Genomic DNA, 24416 nt, shown 5'->3' on the forward strand with positions numbered 1-24416 from the left:
AATTTACTCTAATACAGTAATACACTAATACATATTAAAACTAAAAGCACACTATTAAAATTGGTGAACAAAAATTTACTATATCGTACGTGTGTAAGACGGCGGAGACAACACATACGGGCGCGACGAGCCTGGAGTCTTCAAGAATGATCTGATCGAAATGACTTTTTCGAATAGCAAACAATTCGACAATTTTTTGTATCCATCCATGTTAAACTGGAGTTTGGCGTAAATAAACTGATCATAATAATAATAATAAACGCTAAATACATCGCATATCGTCTATACCATTTCAAGAAATCTATTTTGTTATGGCGTATTGGCGTATATATATAACCTGTTGTAGTTGTTGTTATATTTAAATATTAACGTATAGCTTAATCATTATAATTTTATTATAAATTTACAATACAATATTTAGGCATGAACCTTACTGCACGTTCACATCATAACAGTCATAAATTCATAACACTATCGGATATCCTATTTAGGAATTACGTAAGTAGTACATTTTATAATTTTCTCTAATGAAAACCCCCTCAGCTTATAATTTATTTTTATGCTTATAAAATTAAAATTTGGACAAAATTGTAGGTAGGTATATATTTACAATTCAATTGATGCTTCTACAATTACTAAGTATAATATATTTACATTCCCACAAGGCAAAATAAAAAACACGACCATTATATAATTAGGTATTTGAATTGAAAAATTATAATAGTAATTGAATGTTAATTTATTTAACGATACAAGTATATAACTTACAACTATAAAATATAATAATAATATCTATTTATAATAATGTCTTATTCAATATAAATGTATAATATTGCCAAAGTCAGATGATATTTAGAATGACGAAGTAAAACATTAGGTTTATTATATTGTAAGAATATTGCGCAAACTTCAATTATAATATGTTTGATGGTACTAATAATAATAAATAATGATCATTATATTTTCTCATATCCTTCATGAACAATAGAACACTTAGAATAAAATGTTAAAAATGCAGCAAGTATCTGAAATCAAAAATTCGTACACATTAATACTATTATATTTATTTGTTTTCGTGTCATAATGCAATTTCATATAAGTAGGTGTAGAGCCTAATGTTATAATATAATATATATAACTTGAACAAATGTATAGAAATTATTCGAATGATATAATGTGACCACTGACCACCAGAGCCGTGCCGTGGGGGGGGGGGGCTAGGAGGCATGCGCCCCAGGCATATGGTTTAAAGGGGCGCCAAAAAAATTGAAATGCATAATGATAAATAAAATAGGGGGCGAATATTTTTAATTTTGCCCTGGGCGCCAAATCTTAACGGCACGGCTTTGCTAACTGCACTAACCTACAATGATATTGCAATAATGGACAGTTCTATAATATTTTTGTATCATATAAATATATAATAGTATAATACATAATAATATTACATTGTTTTTAAAATACCTGTAACATAGCGAATCCTATTGCAAACCAAAATATTATTCGATTATTATGCTGAAGATTGGTCTTTAACTTATCAAAACAGCCGATTGTGTACGAATTGATGTCTGTGCAAGATTCATCGATTTGGATGGCGTAACAACAAGACGCAGGCAGTTTACCGCTGTGAGTAACCAGTTCCCAATCTTTCTGTCCGGTAATTCCACAACATTCGGTCTGAAAATAGGAATCATCATACTCTATAATATTCTACAGTTATAAACTTATAAACTTATAGTATGATTAGTATGGACTACAAACTAAATTAAGTAGAAAATAATACTATGTAGAAACCAGCAAACTACCTTATATTGTGTATAGTATAATAATTATTAATTAGGTACACGTTTTTAATGAATATATGCATAGTTTCAATTACTTTAAGTGCTTCAAATGTATAAAGATTAAAGGTAGTACACGTTTCCTTGATATTTTATTTATCAATTCATAAGTATTTGTATATTTTTTTAGTTTCTTAACACATTAAAATTCAGGGTTTGATGTTAAAAAATTAAAAAATATTGTACAATTGTCAATTTATCATATTTTTAAATGTTTTAGCAGTAGATTCGTTAATTTTTTTCATACGAACATACAATTTTTATAAATCATCAAGATAAAATAAATTTCAAATCGATTATCGATACTAATTTAAACCACAGTAATTTTATAAACATATATGTATACAATGACAGTGTGTAAATGTTAATTGGAAATACTCAATATCGCGTGCATTTTGTAGTTTTTTGTTGAATTTTTGTAATTTTGGACTTAAAAAGTTGGTTAAACGTTAAACTATCAACATTTATTAAAAAATAATAAGTGGTTAAAATATGTAGTTATCATTTAAAAAAAAAAGTTGTACTGAGCATCATGCCCATGTCTAATTAAGTCTAAAAATGTCATAGATCATAAAAATCTGTAATTTTATGTCATACGTATATATAAGAACCAACTAAAAATCAGAAGTCAAATTGCAAGGCTCTACTCAGAGATATTGAGTGTTCCCACTTTCCCAGTTAACGTCACGACTCACACGGATATAGATACTATAGTATCATCCGTGGTTAGCGTTTACACATTGTATGTATTTATTAATAATCTATTTTTTACATTGTAATAAGATGTTTGGAATGAAATGAGTAATGTGACACACTAATATGTAGCATTATTACTATTTAATATTTATGCATACAAGTACAAGAATATATTATGTTTTATGAATTTTTAAAGCATAGAAACATTCTATATTCTTATTATTTTAAGTGCATACAAACATGTTTACTTGTTAACAAATAACAGTTATTATCATTGTTATATCATTAAGCTTACGTCAGATTGTAGTACATTCCAGGACTGTCTAGAAGCTTCATGTCCGGTTTTATTGTATGCGTTGATACTGTATTTCATTTGTTTCAATGCGTATTGTTCCATGTCACTACGCATGCGATATACAACACCACCCAACACGAATTCTCCAATTAAGATGATTGCGAGCAGCAAAGATAACTATAATATATGGTAATGCAATTTAAACGTGATATACACGTAAATATTATTAATACATTTATATACCTGCATATATAAGTTAATACATATTGTGTAATTATTAAATTTGTATAGATATATAAAAACAAAGGCTATAGGGTGCGTCGTAATCTCGTTGTTTTATATCGCACATATTTTATATTCACTCACTTGTTATTAAATAATTGTATAGATATTAACGCTAAAAAGCACTTTGCCACCCCATGCAATTTTTTTTATACTTTAAGACTAGGTTACAATATTTTGTACATAAAAAAAAGAAGAAAATCATGAACTTCAAAAGACTCCAACTTTTAAACTTTTGTTCGATCGACAAATTCTGATTGCTCTTAAATAATTAATGTATAAAAGTTTCAAAAAAAAAAAAAAAATCGAAAAATTTGTGTGATGTGGTAAAGTGCATTTTTTCTAAAATGTTAATATAATAATATGCTATGGAATAAATTATAGGAACGATATCGAACACCTAATGAAATCTAGAAATTCAACTTGAAAAAAAAAGGAAATTAGGTAACTACTCTGCTGTACAGTAGGTGGTTATAGGTGGTAGGTGTATCTATACCGTCGAATGTACCTTGTCACTGAGGCGTAAGTCACAATAATAATGTATCTACGTGTTAAATTTGAATTCAATGATAAATTAAAAACTCATTTGAAAAACGATTCTGAGCGAAGATGGTCTGACTACGGTCAGGTAATTACTGAGCATGTTTTAAGGTAAATGTATAATTTAAATTGTGATTAAAATAATTTATTTTACTATTAATAATACGAGTTGTGTTGAATTAATTCTTTCCGGAACAGTGGCGTGCTCACGGGGGGATCAGGGTGTCATATCCCCACCTTTCAAAAAAGCTAAGCACGCCGAAGCCACTGTTCCTGAAACATTGCTGTTCGATATAAAATTTGTTATCTAACGTAGTTGATAATATTCGATACTGTCCAGGGCTGGATAATATATGGCATGCGTCAATTTTAATGTAAAATAAAAGCTCAAAATTTGGGACGTCCTAAAATGCGTTATCACATTTTTAAAAATGATTTAAAATAAGATGCTATATATTATGTATCGGCAGCTGTGCTTAATATAGTAGCGCCAAACTTATGTCATGTAAAACAATCGCTTCACTTCTTAAATGGGTAGGTGCCAGGTTGGTATAGATGAGTTCTATGGGTTAATGGGTGAACAAAGTTAAATAATTATTTAACCTAACCTTAAGGTGATATATATATATGTATATTATAATTGATATTTAATATCGTGAGACACAAAAGTTAGAAGTCCACACCTGTATGTATTTTTATATCATATTAGGTGGATTAGGTGGATGAGACAAAAATAATAATCACTAATCAGTATCTATGAGATATTATAAATAATAAAATAGAATTATTTTGGAAAATGAAGAGCATCTATCGTTGAAGCTCAATATTTCACTATAGCTGACAAACAGAAATCTTGCATAACACATTTTACGGAAAAAAAATTGATCACATTGAGGACGCAGGGGTTGGGGGCGGGGTGTTTACCTACCAACGACTCTCCGAAATATCAGGAATAAAAAATAATTACTTGATCTACAAATGAATAGTATGATATTTATGAACATTTTTTCAAAATTTGAGCTTTTAAAGTGTTAATAATTTCTCCTATTCCTAGACTTTTTTTGTATAGATAAAGAAAAACTGAAGGTAGTATTGTATGTATATGACACGCTGTAGTTATCTACGGTAATTTCACAAAGTAATACGATACATTTAAGTACCTTCTCCACTTTTAGCAAGGTTATAATTCATGTTTATAATATTATATACGATTTCTAACTTATAAATTCATTTTTAATTTTTATCAAAAATTGTGAATATAATAAATATATCAATTAAAGTCTATAGTATCCATCACTGCTGAATCGTGTTGTGTTTTGAGAAAAAGACGTATTTAGGAATTTATCACCCCCCCCCCCCGGCCCTTCTAAATAGTCTCTGTTTTCAGTTTTGAGATAAAATGTCTGTATTATAGCCATTCTAACAATATAGCATCAATTCCGCCATTAAAAGTGTCATGTAAACATTGTATACCAATTCGAAATTTAATGTTTTGTTTTTTATATTTTTGAACAGTAATATTTTTTTTTAAATACACCACTATTTATCGGTCAGAACATTTCGTTGAGTCAATCTCGGTAAGTGCACTGATATTTTATACATTTTATATTTCCTAGTTACCTACAGCACAATTATTGTCTTACTGCAACTTAAAATTAAAGCCTGGACACACGATCTATATAAAATCAATATAAAGTGTAAAGGTCTATTACGAATATATACCTAGGTCATCTTATCTCTTATTTCTTAATAGAATTGTTTATTTTCATTGAATTAAATATAGTTTTTTTATAATTCATTGTTAGGTAAGTAATTATATTAGGCTCATGGCATAGTGTGATTTAACTGGATTAGTTGATAGTAGGTAGCTCTGAACAGGCAATACAAATTTCCATAACTCGGTTAAATAAAAAGCATTAAGCCATAAATATCACTTTGAAATCGCAAGAGTTTGTAGTAAATCTATTATTTAAATATAAAATATTTACTTGAATTTGTTAATTCACATCTCAAGTAAGTGAGTAAGTGACAGTATAAATTCTTTGAAATGTATTTAAATATTAAAAGCTTTATAAAGATTGTGTATGTTAATTTAATCGTACTTTGATGTTTTGAAAAAACTCCCGAGGCGTCGTCTTAACTATTAATAGTATAAATGTTACTAAACTATTTTGTTTACATTATAGAATGAGATTATTTTTAAAAGATATTACAGTAATTATGAAATTATATAACGAAGTGAAAACACATTAATGCGTAATATTATAAAATGTGTATACAATTAATCTATACAGGGTGATTCTTTTACCATAAAACACTCATTATTACAAAAAGTATTCATGTTTTTAAAACATTTTTTTACATAGTTTCAAGTTGTTAAAAAAAACAACGTTCTTATTAAAAAATTACATTTTTAAATATTTATCCTTATATTTTTTTAAGTTTCTTACTCTTTTGAATGACAGCATAGAATATTAATTTCATATTCCAAAGCAGAATAATTTCCTGAGTATTAGTGATACATAAAATTCGAATTTAGGGCGAGTAGTTTATGAATTATACTTATTTAAAGTTTAGACAAGCGGAGTAGTGGACAAACATTTTGCGGGGTAACCCCGTACCACTCCACTCCGCGAATCATACTTTAAATACTTATAACTCTTAAACTTAAAACTACTCACCTAAATTCGATTTTTATGTATCAAAATACTCAGAAAATTATTTTGCTTTGGAATATGAAATTAAAACTATGTTGTCATTCAAAAAAGTAAAAAACTTAAAAATTATAAGGATAAAAAATATTTAAAAATATAATTTTTTAATAAGAACGTAGTTTTTTTAACAACTTGAATCTATGTAAAAAAATGTTTTAAAAAACATAAATACTTTTTGAAATAATGAGTGTTTTGTGGTAAAAGAATCACCCTGTATAGCTATATTTATATAAACCACCATTATAAGATATCTACTAAGATACGTAATGTTATTAATTGTTTTACTTAGTTGTTTTTGACAATAATCAAAAAGTTTATAAATAAGGTACTAGTGAATTTCTCCTATATTTTATTTTAAATTATGTTTTCATGTTGAATATATGAATTATAACTTACAAGGGATAGGTATAGACGTATAGCATGAAAAACATAATATTAGACTTCAAACCTTTTCCTTCTCCTCTATAAAACCTTAGTTGAAAACAAATATTTGGACTGAAAAGTTAGAAAATATAGTGCGTTTGACATGTACTCGTAGGACACCAATACAATAGACAAGCGTTCGTAGGTCGTCATGTTATACTTCAAATTACTTTTAGGAAACATAAATGTATAAAAATAATAAAAACTGCATAGTGAATTTTCACAACGAAAAATGGAAAAATTACAGTTTTATAATTTACATAATTACATCTATCATAATTCACAATGTATAGAAAGACATTTTATTATAAATAAATAATAGTAATAAATAAAATGATAATAAAATTTTTCTGCCTTCGTAGTTCGTATTCTAAGAATCTAAGATCCCCTTCAATCACAAATTAATATTTTCAATTGCTTACTCTTGTACAAAAGTTTACTGCAACCTATCTGGTCTTACGGTATTGTAATTTGGGGTTCGGCCAAATCACTAATCAGCAAACAACAGAACCATTCAAGCACTCTAATAAGCTATCTGATTACGAATGATTTGATCCTTTCCCTTGGTAGTTTGGTACATTAACAATATTGAACTTCACAATGATTTAAAAAACCCTATCATAAGACAAAAAGCTGTCAAATACGCACTATTCACACCTTCACTCTAAAACGGAACATCATACCAATAGCCTTATAGCTTAGCTTCACTAATTTACCTATTGTTGCAAATTATCAAAATCAAATATTTGTGTAGTTATTTAAAAGTAAATATATATTTTAGAAGGCAATAAAATTACCTCTTCATTCTTAATGCAACGCCTAGACCAGCTAGACCAGCGGTTTCCAAACTTTTACGACCACGGCACTCTTGAGAAATAATTTGTGTTTCGCGGAACCCCTTTTTTAAGTAATTTAAAATAATAATTTTTAATAATATAAATAATCCAAATATAATATAAAATAATTTTCTCAATAATCACATATATACATCCGTGGAACACATTTTAGGAAACGCTGGCCAAGACAATTAGCTAGTACGATTAATAATGTCTAAAAAAGATTTAATTTAATTTTTGGCTACTCACGAGTTAGGTACAATCCAAAAAAAATAAATTAATAAGTGAGAACAGGAATTGCGTTCAGCTTTATCTAAACAACTAGGTACATGAATTGCGTTCAGTTTTTAAATTTTTTAAGTAAATTTGATTCAATATTTGTGGATGGAACTTTTAAAAGTTGCCCAAATTTTTTTAGAATCCATGGCTTAAAAGAATAATTATATACCACTGGCATTTTTTTTGACAAGTTTTTTAATTTTATATTTTTAAATTTATTACACTCCTATAAAATTTAAACATACACATTTTCATTTTGCTTACTTCTTATTGCATAACAACGACAAAAATCAATATTTTTAACATACCGATAGTCATAATTTTCTATTGAAAGTCCTAAGTCTGTGTAAAATGGAAAGAAAATAATGTTTTTACATTGAGACGCAGTTCGTGTAGTTATTAAATATGGTTGGGAGTGTTGGGACGCAATTCGTGTGCTGTGTAATTTTTAATGATTATGTAAGTTACAGCGCGAGTAAATACCACAGTTAATCGACATTTGGTGTTCTTGGGTGTACCGAGCGTACAGGCAATAGGAATGACTAGTAATATGAGACCGACGACCAATAGTATTTGAGGCACTGTGGTCAGTGTCGAATCAATGAACTCGGACCATTTGTATAAGTTTTTGTCCATGAAGTACGCGATCCACAAAATACCGACACCTGATATCTACGAACCGAACACATGAAACAAATAATATGAATAATATGGTATTATTATTTATTATATTATATAATCATTATAAAAAAGACTAAACATATAATATTATTATGTCACAAATACTGCAGAAATACGTATTAATGCAATATAATATAAAATCACTGCTAAAATGTTCAAAGTTAACACGATATAAATATAATATATTATAGCAAAATAAATAGGTAGGTACTCACGAAACAAAATAGATTGAATAAGTGTAACACGAACTTGTTCAAAAACGTGCTTAAAGACATTTTTGATTTCTAAACAGCAGACTGAGGGCAATAATATAATATATGTATGTATAAATGTTTAATGTATTGTATAGGTACAAAAAATTAAAAAGTAATAACAATAATATTGCAATTTATGCATCAACACATTGTATGAGAAGAATAAGAAGAAACGGAGACGACACTAAATTGTTTAGTACTGACCATGTCGAAATACAATAGCTAACTGGACGAACATTAATAATAAATTACACAATATAAAAGTAGTGATTTAGAAAAATTAAAGTTCAGGGTTCAAGTTATAAATAAACAGCTATATAAAAATTAAAAACGGTCTATTTAATTGATAAATCCTGAAATTAAGAAAAGTAAACATAAATATGACCTTGGACCTCTGTTTTTCAAATACAAACTAAATAATTGTATATTATTATATAATAAACCATAAGTTATAACTCATAATATGTGTATTGTGTAGTACTATAGTGTGTTTATGTATAAGTGGCACAATTTAAATTGGGGCTCCAATGGCCAATGTCAATTTTAATGAAAAGGCTTTAATAAATTAGTTCAGTGATTTTTTTGAATTTTGTGAGTAATTAGAATCAAAAAAAATAAATAAATTGAATATACAATTTATGCAATAAAATATTTTAAAAATAACTGATTATAAAATCACTATATAATATATATTATACCTGTTATTAATTTTAGTCTATTTTTAAGAGTTAAAAATAAATAAATAATATATAAAAATGAAAAGGACACACTCTTTTTTTTGTCAAATTTGATAACTTGCTCTTGTAGTTCTGTGCACAGCATTTATGGATGTTTATGATTATTGGAAAGAGATCAAGGAAAAATGGATAATGGTATAACTATTAAAGTATTATTGTCTAATATCTTATTAGTAAATAAAAACAATTATGTGGTACATAAAATTGTATTATTGTATGATCACTTTACAAGTATATATACACTTACTTAATTAACATTAGAATCACAATAAAATATTTAAAATCTATACATAATTACAGTTTTTGTTTTATGTGTATTATAACCAATAACCATATATAATGTTCTAACAGCGTTTTTGGTTGAAAATCTTATCACTGGCATGTAAAATAAAATAACAAATTAAATCTATGAAACACCAATTGCATTCTAAAATATAGAAATTAATTGAAAAAGCAAATAATCAATTATGATTATAAAAATAACCCATTTATAAATTCATGTGGCTGGATGAAATATAAAGATAACTGATAAAAAGTTTTCTTTCACAAATTCTCAAAATCTCAAATGAACCATTAAGTACTATAAATAACATAATGATAAATCATCATAACATAATATGTATATTGAAAAATCACATAATAGAAATAAGTTTTATACTCAGTTTTATAATACAATACAATGCTCCCTAAGCTTGACAATAAAACATAAAAATATATAGTATGTACATATATTTGCAACTATTACTAGAATGAGATTAAAATAGAATATTGATTATCGTGCAAAACGATTCATCAATATAGACAAATTAATATGTAAATCTGCTTTATAAAATAATATACTAAATAGAATACTTAATTGTATTATTGTAGATAGAAAGACACAGGTTTTTATTCATTTATCAGTATTATTTGTATATACAATTAGTTTTAAGTTAATGCAGCAAAATTACTAATAAGTGTCTATACTTTACAAAACACAATGCACGAAGCATTTACTTTATTAACTTAATAATAATGATAAAATTATCATCATTATTTTTAACTGGTAACTTAAATAATGGGGTTTATTTCTTTTTTCAAATTTATTATAATTAAAATTATTTCCATGTAAAAATTATATATTCACAGATATATTATATTAAACAATAATAGGAACAAAAGCAATGAAAATTCATTAAACACTTTTTACAAATAATATTAAATATTTATTAAAAATGTTGGGTTTCTTATCTATTTTTAAATTTAATTTGGTAGTATACAACTCTGACGTGATATAAATATATATATCAAGGGTCAAAAAATCAGTTCAGAAAATAAAAATTAACCCTGTGTGTCCTATATAATTATTACAAAGAATGTTGCAGGTGTTATATATAATTTAATATGTATATATATATATTTTTTTTTTGAAAAATAAGAACTTGATTGCACGAATACAACATGATTTTAAAAAAAAATTCATAATATTTCATTAACCAAAGAATAAATTTATTAAAATGGTATTACTTACATTTTAATTCAATAGAAATCATTGAAATAAAATTAATTGCACATAATTAAATTTTAGAAATTACATAAAATAATAATTATACTAAGTAAAAATTGTTCATTACATTTTATATGTAAAATAAAAATGTATACATAGAAGAATAATATAGTTATGTTTAAAGGACACTAATAAGGGTAGTGGTGAGAAATTAAAAGAATAAATTAACATTAAATTCATTATGCCAATATTTTGACTATAAAAATAAAATATATTCAAATTCAAAAACTTTTTAAGTTTTGGACTACCTAGATTGAGAAGATTCTTCTTTTTTAGGTAATTGCATATCTGGAGGCATTGATCGATGAGTATTAGGAGATGGGTCTTTTGGTCTTAAATGGGCTTGAGGATGATAACCAAATAATTTGGCTCTATGTTCTTCTTCTTCAGCTCTATAAGCAGCAGCAGCAATTAATGGACTAAACCTTAAAGAATCATATCTAAAATATATCAAATAGTTCATAAATATTTTAAAAATTCAAGAAACAAAAAAAAAACCTTAATGGCTTAGTTTCTAATTATCATTGTGTATTGTTTTAAATATTTAATTAATTAAAATATAATTGCACAATTGTACGCACCTATATTGATCCCATGGTGAAAAATGTGTTGGTAGATGTGTAGCTCTTTGAGGATGTCTTGGTGGCGGAGGCAGGTAATGAGATGGTGGTGGAATACGACCCAACATCATATTATTTAAATCTTCTTCTTTGGACATTAAATTGGGATCTTTTAAAGGTGATCGTTCTCTCATCTTAGCTACTTGCTGCTGTTGTTGTTGATGTTGATGTTGCAAATGCTGCTGTTGCTGTTGATGTTGAAGTTGTTGTTGATGTTGATGTTGCTGTTGTTGATGCTGCTGCTGCTGTTGCTGTTGTTGATGCTGTAACTGCTGCTGCTGAATCATATGTCTTCTCTTTTCTTCACGTTTCACTCTTTCTCGTTCTCGACCTCTTTCCCTTTCTTTTTCACGCTCTCTTTCGCGCTCACGCTCTCGTTCTCGTTCTCTTTCACGTTCTCGTTGTTGCTGTTCTACACGTTCTGTTTCTACAGGATCTGGTTTTATTGGCCAACCTCCAGGTGGGCCATAAGCTGGATTTTGTGTAGGTAATCCACGAGAAGGCTGTAACCTAGCCCATGGATCATTCATGGGATTGGGTGGGAATGAGGATATCGGTGGAAATCCAGCCGGGTACCTCGTAAACATTGCTGCAGGACCTAATACATAAATTATATTAATATTCAAATATATTTATAGACAAGAAAAGCATTAATTTTAATTACCCATAGGTGGATAGCCAGGAGGTAATCCTGGATGATGATGATGAGGTGATGTAAACGGAGAGAGATCGTGTGGTGGTCGGCTAGGTGGAAATAAATGTGTGGGTGGCCTTAATAATTCAGTCTTTGGCACCGGATTGTTTGCAACATTTTTGGTTTCTGCAACTTGTTGTTTCTGTTGATAATGATAAATTTCCCAGGCCAATCGCACATGCATTGCATTCCATTTTCCAGGTTTCTACATATTTAAATATAATCATAAAAATTAATTTAAAGTCAGTTCAAGAGGTAATATAATATAATTCACTTACACTTGACTTTGTTGGCTTTGATGTATCGGTCAACTGCTATAAAATAAAAAAATATTTATTATAAGATTTTAATATATTAAGTAATTTATATAGGCAGAGCCAGCTCTATAAAGTAAAGCAAGATCTGGTAGAATTTTTTTTTAGGTGAAGCTTAAGAATCTATTTTCATTTCATTAACACAAGGTCCAAAATTTCATATAAAAACATAAGGAGCTTGCCTAAAGCTGACTCTCATTACAGATTTTGAGATTTTAAGAGGATATCAGCGTAATATTTGTTTTCTCTCTCTGACCCGCACGCAACATAGCAAATTTTTTGTTTACAATTATGACTATAACCATATTAATTACTCAAATTAGACTGAAATGACCTCTTATACAATTTAAAGTTAAGAACATTATCTAGAGTATCTCATAAGCGTTTTATTATATTTTAATTTTAAAGCGAGTTATGAGTATTTTAAAATTAAATTATAATAAAATGCTTATGAGATGTCCTAGATAATGTTCTTAACTTTAAATTGTATGAGAGGTCATTTCACTCTAATTTGAGTAATTAATATGGTTATAGTCATTATTGTGAAAAAAATTTGCTATGTTATGCGTAGGTTAGAGAGAGATGACAAATACTACGTTGGCATCCTCTTAAATCATTAAAATAAGCACCTAACATTTTTGTTTAAAGCAATCATAAATTTCTTTCTTTCTGCCCCTTTAACTTAAATAAAAAAATCCGATTATAAATAAGTTCCGAATTTAGATACACTTATTAACTAGGTAAATAAAAGATATCTTTAGGAGTATAAACTATATTGAAAATATTAACATTAAAATTAAACACACAACTTTGTTAGATTATACTAGAATTAAAAATTAATAATAAAAAGCAATAGTAATAAATTTAAATTAACGACAATACCACTTTATCTAGTTTGTATGTATATTGTATATAAAGGGGTTCTTAATTTTCAATGTTTTTTTTATTGTTCACACCCTCTAAAATTGTTTCAATATGCAAACATATTATATAGCATAATTATATAATTGTAACAATCATACAATTTTATAGCTCAATAGATTGAGTGAGTTTAACATGTGTCCCAAGCACTTAAAGTTTCTTACTTATGTTTATTTTCACATAATTATAGGTTTACATTATATAAAGTTTTATAACCGGATGAACTATAATACTAAATAAATATTATATATGTTATGCGAAATTAGATTATAATGTATAATTACTTTTGGTGTAAATGTTGGCATATGATTTGGTGGTGTAAATGGTGTGTGACCCATTGAAGAATGCAGCAAGCCTGGTGTAAATCCTGGATAGCTACCAGATAATAAATTCTGTCTATAAAATGGTGAATCAACTCCTCCCAATTTAGGTATATCTTTAAACTATAAATACATATATATTAATTATAACTATATTATATATTATTTTATATTTGTTTAATATATGCTAACGAGTGGAGGAGGATATAATGCTGACGTTGGTGCTGGTGGTATTGTTGAAGCATTTGGTATAGTTGTAGCAGTTGCAGCTACAGCTGGGATTAGTGGTGTTGCTGTGTGTTGGTGAACATGAGTATGTTGATGTTGATGATGGTGCATTTCAGTCCGTAAGTACGGTGCACCAACAGCCAAAGATCTTTCTTGAGATGATGCTAAAAACCTTGAGTCTAGTTCTCTCCTTAACATGTCAGCTTGATCTAAATTAAAATCATTTTAGAATCCTAAATACAACTAATATTTTTTACTTTAACTTACTTGACTGAAATAAGGACTCAGCGGAAAAGGGATTATGAGCAGGCGGTGCTGATGGCAATGAAGAAGATTGGGATGTAGCAGTAGCCACTGGTGAAGAAAATAATGGAGGAGGGTATGATGATGGATGTTGTCGAGTAATATTTGCCATTGTAGATGTTGCAATACTGTTGTTTCTGGAAAAAAATTTTTTTTATTATTTTGAAGCAAATAGTTATGTCTTAATAAGCTCGTGTACTTACCCCATTGGGCCCCATAATGGTGGTTTATTATACACAAGACTAGAAGGTGCTGAAGACGAAACAGTAGGTGCTAATGTTGGAGTAGCAGCTGGAGGTAATGCTAATGATGAAGCATTGAATGACGAAGGAGAATTTAATTGAGGACCATTACTTCGGTTTAACCTGTTAACAATACAGAATTAATACATGTTGCTTCAACAAAATAGATTTTTCAATATTTTAAATTTACATATAACTATCACGATCTCTGTTTGGACTTGGTCCTCGTGGTGACTGCCCTCTACCTAGCACTGGGTGTCCACTCAAAATTGACGTAGTAGTAGTAGTAGAAGTAGAAGCAGCAGCAACTGTTGGTGCAACAAGAGGAGGTGCTGACACAACACTTGATTTTGTTGATATCACAGACATGGGAGAAGTTCGACTCAATCTCTATAAAATATATATTATTGAAATTATTATTAATATAGTCACATTAGGAGCAAAATATAAATCTTTTATTCTATAAATCAAAACTCAAATGTTAAACCATCATATTACCAAGATTGTAATAGCAGTGTACAAGATACACGTAACAGTAAATAATATAAAAAAGGTAAATTAATATATTGTTTTGATTTTAAGCTCCACTAAATGTAAAAGTTTCACAATGATGTCATCAAACACCATTTAAAGAAGAAAAAAAATTCCGATTTCAAGTCATTATTATAACGGGCAAAAAATTAGATCAAGTCGGTTATTTTGGTCAGACAAATGTACAATTTCTATCATATTTTAAAATAATTGAGAAAAAATTACAGAGAACTAATTTTTGAAAAAATAGGTTTTGTTTAATTGTTATCATTCAAAGATCAATAAATACATAGACTTGATATTTTTACAAAATATTTAGTGTTTTCTAGAAATTAATTTTGGGTTTTTTTGTATGCTATTAATAGGCAACTGAAAGTTACAACTTTTTTTTTGATTTATATTTCATTATAAAAATTTTGTTTGTAAATAAAAACTTGTTTAAAAATTCATTGCAAGATTTGTTTTTGTTAGATTGTACTTACGATTATAAAATATGGAAAATATATACAATTCATTATTGTAATTCCTTTTTTTTTATAAGCCTTTAAAGTACTATGTTTTTTTATCATTTAACTCTCTTATTCAAACTATTTATATTATTACTGTTTATATTTTATTATTATCAATTTGTTTTTATTTCGGAGCAAGATTGTTTTGAAATAAAAATAGAAGAAATGAAATGATTACATTTTTACAAAATTCTTGAAAATAACTAAAATGTTGGAGATCAATAGTTAAATATTTATGATATTTTTAATTTTAATAGTTTAAACTTAAACATCTAATATAAAGTTAATAAGTTTATAAGTTTGTTTTACATAATTCTATAACTACCAAAAAACAGAAATAATTTTCTTTATTGACATTTGAAGTTCCAATTTTGACAAAATTATACATGTAAACGAAAAAAAATTTTTTTCAATAACTCATAGTTGTTATTTAATTTATTTTAATAATCAATAACTAATAATAATTTAATATGCAATGTTTTTGTCAAAAATAATTTAACATTCCATTAATGCATTTAGCAGTATGTTTTGCTAAATAAAAAATGATTTATAAGTTATACATACTAGTTAATAGTTAATATAACTATAGTAATAAACTATTTTTAATTTTTCAATCTGTTGAACAAACAAATAATTTTAGTACCAATACTACAATATACTATATTTATATTATAAGTGTAACTTATGATTGAATTTTGGTTTAACCATTTTAATAAGAATATTTTTATCAATCATGATTCATGGCTTAAAAAGGAAACCGATTAATACGAAAATAATAACAATAATTTAAATAATAAAATGTTTTAAATCATCGTAAAATGGACGGTAGATATTTGGAATTTTTGGATAAGACGACAAATTTAAAATAAAAATAATAAATAATTAGATATTAAGTTAAAAGGTTTGTTTGTACATACACGATTACACGGAGTTTTTAAGTGTTTAACGAGGGGAAATTAAAACTGTAAGTTCGTGGAAACCCAAAAGTTTATATCGGGCTGAGCAAAAGTCGATAAGCGGTGAGCTTTATGTACAAGGTAGGGAGAGGACTCTGTTGTAGTAATTAAGGAGGTACCACTACCGCCGCCATCATGTAGTTTTATCATTAACCTTCTCTAGACTTCTCGTCGGAGCAGCCGAATGGAAAAATTAACATCCGTACCCAAGGTAAAGAGAGGAGGGAAAGAGATAAAGTGGGAGAGAAAAGAGTGAAGCGAACAAATTCCGTGCAACGTTTCCCCCGGCTTCCTAATTACAAGCCCGTTTTCTGCTCCGTTGAAACTCTATTAATATTAATGATGCCGTTAAGTTTAACAGCAAAACGATGGTCTATCTAACCATAATCAAAACTATGGTCAATGCATTTTCAAATAACAGTTAAATGTATGGTAAATAAACGTTATTAATTAGTAGTATTAAAAAAAATAAAATAAAATAAGTTATTTAGGTAAAACATAAATTTAAATATTATTTTCAATCTATTGTGTTGAACGTTGATTATTTTTATGTCATACTTAAAATAATCTTTTTCAAGGATTAACGTATTAATATCATAATATAAGTAGTATATGGAGTAGAATATTTTTCCAACAATTTCTAAGTTATTTTAGGTAATGTACTAATAACTAATGTATTGGTAATTTTCTGTACAATTTTATTATTATTTCAAAGAACTGTGTATGAAATAATACGATATATCAGTGGTACTGCATAAATGGTTGGATGAAGCTCAGAGTCCAATACAATACAATTATATTTTGTAATATTAAAAACTAGATTTTAAATACATATCAAATACATAGCATTGATTACAAATTAAAAAAGATAATTACACACTCATTTAAGCTTAAGTTAAAAGTAAGTTGACTGTCTCCCGTCTCTCTAATGAGTCATATAATAATTAATGATTATAAAATAAATTCAATTGTATTCTTGTTCTGTATTTCTTATAAATATATTTATTAATTTAATATACATTTTAAAGAAAATAACGTAATTTGGTTACACCCGTTTTTTCGATATTTCAAATTTAAATAAATAAGTTATACTTCAGTAAATTGTTATAAAAATAAAATCGTGAGATAACCATTATCATTTTTTTGTATTTAATGATATTCAAATTATATATTATTATTATTATTTATTTATTTATTTTAAAATAAGTACTATACTAAAAAAAATAGGAAATTTTTGTTTTCATCAAACGCGCGATGAATCAACAAGTAGATTTTAATTTTTAAAGTAAACTCGTATTATGTTATTTTTAAAATTAATTTGTATATTATAAAACAATTATTATAATTATTAACTATCCTAACCCTTTGTATAAAAAACATGAGTAAGTGGATACCGCTTTGCTGTACGGTAGGTATCGAGTGGGTTACAGTGATGGATGTGTTAAATTTGAATTTAATAATATATCATTGTATACGAAAAACGATTCTGAGCGGAGACAGTCTGTCAGTTTTTATATTCTAAGTTTATTTACTGTTATGATTTTTGATATTGCTATTAGATAAAGTAATTTATTTTACTGTAAGTAATACAGTAGATTGAATTAACTTCGAGGAAAATTTTATTTTAATTTTAACTTCGTACAAACAAATTGATAACATTTAGTAAAAATTAATAGTATCTATGGTAATTCGTTTTTGTTACGCAAAAAAAAAATTGAATTTGTAAAAACTAGATTAAAGTAAACAATTTTAGCTTTGCTTAAATTTTTTCCCGGTTTTTTTTCCAAAATGCTAGATATTTTAAATTTTTATCTATCTAAAGTAAAAATTAAATCCAATTTATTATCCAAAACCACACTCATAGTTTAAAATCGAAGAATTTATTTTACTACTTATCGTGTATATACATGCACAAAAAAAAACCACACACACACCATTTTAAAATTAATACATTTATCGCTCAGCTCAGGATCCAAAATTATTATACTTGTTAGCTAAAACAATACTTACGGCTGCATTTGAAAGCGCAGATGGCATATATGGTGTACTTCTATATGGAGCATACAACGGTGGATAATGTTGTTGATGAACAGGAGGTTGGTATGGAGAGCTAAAATTGTTTACTGGCGTTGCTGTTGTTAACGGACTGCTGGACGTGCTAGGAATCGTAGAAGAAGCAGATACGGTCACTGTGGATGACTGGGTAGAATATGGCATATATGCACTAGACACTGTAGCCAATAACGGAGGGGTAGATTTATATGGACTAGGATGATAATTAGGTGATGGATAAGGGGCACCGTGAGGTGGATGGTATATCATGTTTGGTTTTTGCATATAAGGAGAACTATGTTGGTGAGGAGAAGGTGTTTGATTTTGGGATTTTGGGATGTAATTCGATGCAGCGTGAGATAAGACTGGGTGTTGAGATGTTGAAGGAGTAATATAAGAATTTGTTATGCTCAAAGACAATGGACACGCTTGAGGTGGTGTTTGGTATGGCGGCGCACTCGTAGGTGGTACCGGATTCGTTGAAAAATTCCTAGGACTATTGAGTCCTGATGATGGTACCTAAATAATATAAAAACCACTATTTTAATAAGATATAAAAATAAAAATATTATTTAAAATTTAAATTTTAAGATATTTATTTATTTATTTATTATGTATCAATAATAAAATATAAGTAGGTATTATAATATTAAAATAACATGTTCTATAAATTTATATTTTTATAATGAATAACTGGTAGTAATTAACCAAAACATATTATTAGCTTCTGTTCGGTAACATCTCTTATAAGGCAATCATACTTATTTTATTTATTTATAAGTCAATGTAATGATAATTATGATGCACGTGCGAAACATGAAAATGATTCTTAAGTGTATACCTACATGTTTTTTTTTTATCCAAACAAGTGCGATATTAGGCAGCTTAAAGCTGGTTTATTTCTTACAGAGAATACTGATGTGACGATAAACACTATAGTTTTAAGATGAACTCGTTTCCATGGCAATCAGGGTAATGTACCGGGGAGAGTACTGTATAAATGCCCCGCGATAATATAATATTATTATATAATATATAATAATAATAAAAAAAAACCTTTGCCAATAATGGTATAAACTATAAAGAGAAACTTGAAACGAGTGCATGGAATACATAATAGTCTTCAGAGTTTAAATACTATAGTCTATAACTATTTGTTTATGTGGTTGATGAAATAAAATACAGTTCAAAATGATTTTATTTATACATACAATTCATTAAAGTAGGCATATATAAATAGAATAAGTAATAATATTTGATGAAATACATTGCTAATCTTATTATAATAATGATTATTCTATAAAGTTGATGATTAATTAAATTGTTATTATATAGGTAAAATATATTTAGTATTAAATGTGTTCAATAATAATGTATAAGTGTAGAATAAGAGCTGACAGTATAATAGTACTAAGAAATGTATTTCCAAATAATCTTTGAAAAAATCAATCTTTATTAAGCAAAATTTAACGTTTTAAGTGAATAATGTCTATTGATTAGCTTTTATTTAGATATTGCCATTTATTTTATAATGAACAAGCAAATATAATATAGTAAAGTAATAAGTAGTTAATAGTACTTAATATCACTTTAAAATCTGTTTTAAACATTCAAATTCACGATTTACAGAAATATACTACGATGACCTTGGGATTAAAAGTCCGAACAAAAAGACGATAAGTTTGAAAAAATAGAACAAAATAGATATACTATATTATTATACTACAATAATTGATCATCACTTCTGATTTATTTCCCTAACACTGCAGTTATACTTCAATAGTTATTAGAAAGGTATTTATACTATTTATTGATTCGTCATTAACAACAAATATTTGACTCAATACTTTGAGTTTACTAATTTATTAGATTTATTAAATATTATTTTAGTGTTTAATTTTATTATCCCTTGATTCTTGATGCATTTTGTAAATTAATATCCAGCTAGGTTTTAGGATAATTGTTCCGTAAAATATGTGAACAGAGTATTCCTAATTTCATAAATTGTATTAATCATTGATCACGATGATGAACATAAACAATTGAGCATTGTATCAGGAAAATAAGTAGAAAGTTATATCTCTTTTTTTATATATAAGTACTAAACTTAATAAATCATAAACTTTTTTTTAAATAAATTATATTTTTTTTTCAAAACTTTATTACTATTTACTAGATATATAGTTTTTATATTTTGTATAATCGGGAAAGAGATGCATTTCAAAATATCAGTACAATTATAATATTAGTATAAAATATAATCTAAATTCATATTTTATAAATAAAATTTAAAATACTGTATATTAAAATGTATGGTCATTTTACTTACTGGGGAATACCTCGACGTAACTGTAGCAGGAGTCGTTGAAGGTTCATGTCCATTCACGTGTGTACTTTGAGGTTTAGGTGTTGTAGGGGGCGTGGATAATGGAGGTATCGTGGGAGATGGACATTTTGGTTGAGACACCTGTAGAGCCCGAGGAGTTGTTGAAGGTGGTGGTAACATAGGATTTTGTGAGGGCCTAATATGAGTCGTAGATGCTGTAGTTGTTTCAGGCGTCGAATGGTTATCAAAATCTATGCCATTAACTAATGGGGGAGTAGGTTGTCGACCTGGTGGTGTTATTGATATAGGTTCTTTAGAGACCGTAGCAGGTAAATTCTGGGTAGGTTCAGAAGAAATTCTTCCAGGTAATTCATCTAGAAAAGTTTTAGTAATTTAAAAATAAATTATTAACATAATATTTATAAATATAAGTAGTGCAGAATTATACTAAATTTGCCGTGTACAAAATTATTAATAAATGTATTATAATGTAATATTAATATTTAAAAGAAATATTTTCGATTTTATAAATTTATTTAAGTACAAAAATTATATAACATTGTAAATTTAACTTTTGTTACAGTAGATTAGTAATTACATGGCATTAGGATGAAAATATAATAGCATACAACTTAAAAGTGTTAACATCGAAAAGCTCAATAAAATAAACATTATTAAAATATTTTAAAGACTGCTTACCTTTCCTGGAAACTAGACTGGTCCTGAAGAGATCAGAATTATCTGAACCCTAAAACAATAATAAAACAAAAATTATATAATTTCGTCTAGTTTGTTTTCAGTGCTCAATAAAATGTTATTATCATTATATTTTCAAAAAGCCATAGTTTGAGTCACTATATTTTTAATAACCCCCGAGTTTTACGATCACGGGTCTTAAAAAAAACATATCAGCTTTGTGTGGTAGTCGAGTTAACGATTCACTGCAATGGTCGTAAACCATATTGAAAAGTAGTCAAGCTATTCGAATTCAATGACATTAGAACGATGTCATTTTTAGAGATTAGTATTTGTTGGATTGTATAATACAATTTAATATTCATATGGTAGTTAACATTTTACGATAACTAATTTAAATTATTATTAAACTATTCCAATTTGGGCACAAATACATCCAAACCTATTTCGCAGCAGATCATTTAATAAATTTGAATTTTATCAAAACACATAAAAATAAAACTTGACCCTTGGTGTGATTAAGCTATAAATAATTATTTCTGCAGTAGTTTTTATCAAATTAATGTTTCTTCTCTGACACGTATAACAAATTCCGTCCATTATGACGACGTATAATAAGCGTTATATTTAATTTCAAAGTTAAATAAAATATATTTAATATTTATGTTTTTAAAATCTTTATGTATTTTACCGTACACACATTATTATAATTGAAAAGCGATGAAAAATAAAAATAAAAATAGGATTCTTACACGAGTAAAATATATTATAAATGTTTTAAATTTTATATTCGAGGTTCGTCACTGACGAACTATTCACGTATTATTTATATTTTAAAATTGTGCACGGGATAAAGTAAAAACTTCAAGTGCTACACTCAACACAAATATCGACTTGCTGTGATGACCGAGCATATTTTATTAACTAACATCCGAAGTAATAGTTTATTTAACGTATAAAGTATATTTTAATATTTCCCACTTTTTTTTAATTCACAGATAATATCTTGTGAATATAAATACGCGTTAAACAAGGTCATAGGTAATATAGATAATGAAAAATTAGTTACAATAACTTGTAATGCGTACAAATATTATATTACTTATTACATTGATTAAAACCTTAGATTATTTTCCTAGACAAAGAATATAAGCTTATTATTATTCGCGGTGAAATAGATATCTAATATTTATATGCGATAAATTATTATTTCAAAACTAAAATTTTGACGTTTGTTCGTTTTAGATTTTTATATACGTATTATGATCTAATTACCCAATATCATATCATTAATCGAGAAAATTGATATGGCCCAATTCGATAATATAATATAACTAAATAAAATATATTGTTTTCAAAACGTTTTTCTCTGCTTGATAATACGAATGTAATAGGTGAAAAAAAATGAATAAAATATATTTAAGACACAAAGCTGAACCCAAGTAGTTGTTACTGCCACCTATGCTAACTAGTAACTAGGTAACATCGTTATTTCTATTACAGGAGAATTTGATTCACAATAAAACGTCAAGAGCGCATTATGTGGAATCACCGTTAACGCCGTCGCCAACCACCTCGTACTACGGCGTAGCATTAATAAAACCACCACCGGGGGTATGCTGTTTGCACTATGCATGTATCACGAATATATGAGACATGAGAGCCGCCTATACATAAAGCCACGTACGCTTTAAAATGGCAATAAAAATACATACAGTTGAAGTGAAACAAAAAAACATAATATACGAAACATAGACGGAAAAGCATAAAACTTAACAACGGAGTGTTGTTTTGCACGCGTACACACTTGTTTCCCCTAAATAGGTTAAGTTTAAGCACTGTCATAATATAATATAATCTGATAAACGAATATTTAAGAAGAATTTTTCGTGACTAGACGACAATACAATGACAGACGAATAATATATATTAATATTATGTACGATCGATGTTTACCGTTTGGTCGTTGCAACAAGGTCTGTCTACGGTCATAGTGGTCGCGGAGAAATTGCGTTCAAAAGGCGGCATCTTTCAAGAAGAGCATGGTCGTGATAGACGGGCGGGTGTATATGTCGGACGACGATCCACACAATAACAACTACACGTCGGGCGTTTCCGTGTCGATCGGAATATAAATCGTGTTAACACGATCGGTCGTCACAATGACAGCCGACCTAAAATTGTATTATTTTATAAATAGGCGGGAAATTATGAACCGAAAACACGCGCAGACGGACACGTGCGCGTGAATCAGATTTCGGCGACGACCGCGGCGGACTTGGCGGACCGTAAACACGTACGTACACACAACAGCGCGCGCGCGCCAAGCTCACCAAGCGACTACTGATGTGACTCGTGGCTTGGTGCTACGGTAGCAGCCGAACACGCCACCCGCCGTATTGTTGTTGAGTCGACGACAGTGGCCGGGAAGGGAAAACGCGATACGGCGCGCACGCGTCACTCTACGAACGCACACAGCCACCGTCACTGCCGTCTGGTTACCACCGTTCGCCATCATCCGTATTTCCCCCAAGGGTCGTAAAAACTTTGGTGGACTTGCGCACAAACGTGCGACGAGAA

The 24416-nt window shown here is 28.0% G+C and overlaps 2 protein-coding genes across 5 annotated transcripts in view; both read right to left on the reverse strand.

Annotated features, from left to right (window-relative positions):
* Positions 1-375: 375 nt before the first annotated feature.
* LOC132922965 (tetraspanin-9-like) lies at positions 376-9067 on the reverse strand. The gene is made up of 5 exons (XM_060986719.1): positions 8803-9067; positions 8390-8578; positions 2833-3009; positions 1465-1677; positions 376-1025 (listed from the first exon to the last, which is right to left on the reverse strand). Exons 1-5 carry the CDS (start codon positions 8860-8862, stop codon positions 957-959), a joined length of 708 nt encoding a protein of 235 aa, XP_060842702.1. The 5' UTR covers positions 8863-9067; the 3' UTR covers positions 376-956.
* A 698-nt stretch (positions 9068-9765) lies between these two features.
* LOC132923270 (autism susceptibility gene 2 protein-like) overlaps positions 9766-24416 on the reverse strand; it is a 33496-nt gene continuing 18845 nt past the window's right edge. The window contains exons 1-13 of one of the 4 annotated variants that reach the window (XM_060987144.1): positions 23793-24177; positions 21840-21888; positions 21144-21514; positions 18773-19333; positions 14957-15156; positions 14728-14889; positions 14489-14661; positions 14186-14430; positions 13958-14116; positions 12717-12752; positions 12409-12643; positions 11706-12342; positions 9766-11564 (exon numbers count right to left, since the gene is read on the reverse strand). In XM_060987144.1, coding sequence (XP_060843127.1) covers positions 11369-11564; positions 11706-12342; positions 12409-12643; positions 12717-12752; positions 13958-14116; positions 14186-14430; positions 14489-14661; positions 14728-14889; positions 14957-15156; positions 18773-19333; positions 21144-21514; positions 21840-21888; positions 23793-23864 — 3096 coding nt within the window. In that variant the 5' untranslated portion in view covers positions 23865-24177 and the 3' untranslated portion in view covers positions 9766-11368. Of the gene's footprint in view, positions 11565-11705; positions 12343-12408; positions 12644-12716; positions 12753-13957; positions 14117-14185; positions 14431-14488; positions 14662-14727; positions 14890-14956; positions 15157-18772; positions 19334-21143; positions 21515-21839; positions 21889-23792; positions 24178-24416 lie in introns of those variants that run through there. The other 3 variants (XM_060987141.1, XM_060987142.1, XM_060987140.1) reach the window with 3 other exon arrangements.

The sequence above is a fragment of the Rhopalosiphum padi genome, chromosome 2, assembly GCF_020882245.1.
Source record: "Rhopalosiphum padi isolate XX-2018 chromosome 2, ASM2088224v1, whole genome shotgun sequence".
Classification (NCBI taxonomy): Eukaryota; Metazoa; Arthropoda; class Insecta; order Hemiptera; family Aphididae; genus Rhopalosiphum; species Rhopalosiphum padi.